Source organism: Haplochromis burtoni, unplaced genomic scaffold (assembly GCF_018398535.1).
Source record: "Haplochromis burtoni strain Fernald_Lab_line unplaced genomic scaffold, NCSU_Asbu1 Contig_586, whole genome shotgun sequence".
NCBI classification, from domain to species: domain Eukaryota; kingdom Metazoa; phylum Chordata; class Actinopteri; order Cichliformes; family Cichlidae; genus Haplochromis; species Haplochromis burtoni.
In genome coordinates this window covers 223,512-226,206 of record NW_024582947.1, presented here as the reverse complement: position 1 = coordinate 226,206, position 2,695 = coordinate 223,512, and the positions used below count along the sequence as shown (strand labels likewise).

The 2,695-nt window shown below is 41.5% G+C and overlaps 1 protein-coding gene across 1 annotated transcript in view; it reads left to right on the top strand.

Moving 5' to 3' along the window:
- Positions 1-2,695, top strand: part of LOC102300388 (contactin-associated protein-like 2) — a 76,053-nt gene that overhangs the window by 39,312 nt on the left and 34,046 nt on the right. The window contains exons 11-15 of the mRNA XM_042214552.1: positions 80-186; positions 793-912; positions 1,060-1,172; positions 1,621-1,705; positions 1,889-2,045. Coding sequence (XP_042070486.1) covers positions 80-186; positions 793-912; positions 1,060-1,172; positions 1,621-1,705; positions 1,889-2,045 — 582 coding nt within the window. The remainder of the gene's footprint in view (positions 1-79; positions 187-792; positions 913-1,059; positions 1,173-1,620; positions 1,706-1,888; positions 2,046-2,695) is intronic.

The following is a 2,695-nucleotide window of genomic DNA, read 5'->3' as shown; positions in this document are numbered from 1 at the left end:
AATGATAAATCATAAATGATGCAACAGTAATAATAAGGATTATGGATGTAAAATAATATTTCATCTCGACACATGTCAGGTGTGTTCCAAACTACTGTGAGCACAGCGGCCGCTGCTCTCAGACGTGGGACGCATTCACCTGCAACTGCAGTGGCACTGGCTACACTGGAGCTACTTGCCATACCTGTAAGTGCAGTTATACTCTGGCATTTGTTTAATTAATGGTAATCCTAATGTTATGTTAATCATAAGACTAGTTTTTAGTTAGTTGGTTATTTCATGATCTATTTGCTCAGGTTCCCTGAAAAATGTTAGATTCTTTAAAGATGCTCGCATTATTTATCACGTTCATTCTTTTAGGCTGAAGGTAGCTGTGAACATTCGTGTTTTTGTTTTTTAATCTCTGCCCACTCAGTGGTACAGTCAGGGCAACCACCCAGATCCTGTTAGCATCTAGTTCTAAGGCTTTCATTCTGCATTTATCCATCAAATACACTGTTCCTCCCTTTATTCAAATACTGTACCATTATTATTACTACCAATATTTTCCATGCAACCTTACATGGCTGCAGACACAAGTCACAATACTGTGAGGTACCAGCAGCAGTCGTTGAGGCTGCCAGTAGAGTAAATTCCTGTGACTGAACTGAGTGCCCAGGGTTACTTTTCTAGACGTTTTCCAGCTCTGGGCTGCTGACTTGTGTCACATTGGTCCCAACTTTTTGGCTTTTGCGTCTGACTATGGTGAAAATGGATGCACACAGACAGACTATACCTTGCTTCCCCTGATAGCACTGTATCAGCAATCATGTGAGGAGTATAAGCACCAAGGCAAGAGTTCGGGGAGCTACTGGATAGACCCAGATGGCAGCGGCTCTATAACCCCCTTCAGAGTCCACTGTGACATGACAGGTAAGATATTCAATCTTTATTTAAACCAGCATGAAGAATATATTCCAGCACAAATGACTTCATGTTTATCATGTGACTGATTGTATTTAGGTAAATCTGTGATGTAGAAGGAGCAGAGAATATTTACATGTCGGTTGTTTTTCTTAGAGGATGTGGTTTGGACCACGCTGAGGAACGACCTGTCTCCTCAGACGTCAGTATCCAGTGCAGACAAGGGCAACGCAGTGCTGCAGATTTCTTACAATATGACTGAGGAACAGGTACACACTTAATGTTACACACTCCATTTCCTACATGTACTGCACTTTTTGTTTTTTAACAAAACAGTTTGCTAACAATAAACATGCAGACACAAAACTGAAGTAGAAACAAAGTTCATCTTCTAAGCATTGTTAATCGACTGTTCAGCGTTACAGATATTTTGGGGAGAAGTCCAACGATTCGATGGGTTCATAAGCAGAATCGTGTTGGTCGTACGGGGCTGGCTGCTTGAGTCACAGGTTTTTATAGTCATGTTAAACAGTTGAACCTGTTCAGGACTAGATGGCTTTAATCAGTCAACAGTGCTCTAAACAATAAAGAAGAACCCAGCTGTTCGGTTGGTTTTCATTCCAACACACGTCACAGACCATAAATATCACAGACTAAGAAATGTTCTTAGCAGACAAATGACAAATCAGCATTCTCGTGTCTGTCTCGTGTGTCCAGATGTTGTCAGTAACCAGCAGTGCAGAGTACTGTGAGCAGTACGTCGCCTACGCTTGCCGAATGTCCCGCCTGCTCAGCGGTCCAGGTGATGATGCCTATTATCGACCTTTTCACTCACTATAAAGAATGTGTTTACTCTGTTCATCAGACTGCTCATCATTATTATCATAACACATACTGTAAACATTAAAGTGATATTTTTGAATGGTGCGTGTGTTCAGAAGTGTTTAAGTAGCAGTACACTGTAGCTGTTTGGTTCGACCTCCAGATGGCGTCCCTTTCACTTGGTGGTTAGGAAGAGCCAATGAAAAGCATTCTTACTGGGGGGGTTCAGGACCAGGGATCCAGAAGTGTGCCTGTGGTATTGAACACAACTGTACTGATTCCAAACACTACTGCAACTGTGATGCAGACCTGCGTGCCTGGTGAGTGTACCCTCACTCAGCCGCTCAGCTGAGCTGTATCGTGTTACAAACTAGAGTTTATAGTTTCATCCTGTAGGTCAGGGGTCGGCAACCTTTCTGATGATGAGTGCATCTAAAGTTTCCTCAGAAGTCAGAGTGCCATATGATTGCATTAGCAATAAATTTAATAACGCTCTATATTAACAGTTACACACTATATAGAAAAACTTTACAGAATTATATTTGTGCACAGATGTTGGCAGCTGTCAGCGAATAGTTATCAGCTATTTGGAAACAAAAAAAGACTTTTTATCCATAACAGCAAATGGACTGTACAAAAGAAAATGCAAATGCTATTTATCCTCACAACAATGAAAACAGACGCTGTTGTGACAGTGATGTACAGTCTTGTTGGTCTATGTATGATTTCTATACATTTTACATCAGACAAAAACTTTGGTTGTAAGATTTAGATAATTATTTAAACACACCACACACACACACCACGCACGCACGCACGCACGCACGACGCACGCTACACGCACACGCACCCCCACACACACACACACACACCACGCACGCACGCACGCACACACACACACGTATTTCATGTTGTTTCATAGACAAAATATATTTTATATCTTGTGGTTATTTTCTATAGCAAACTTCCG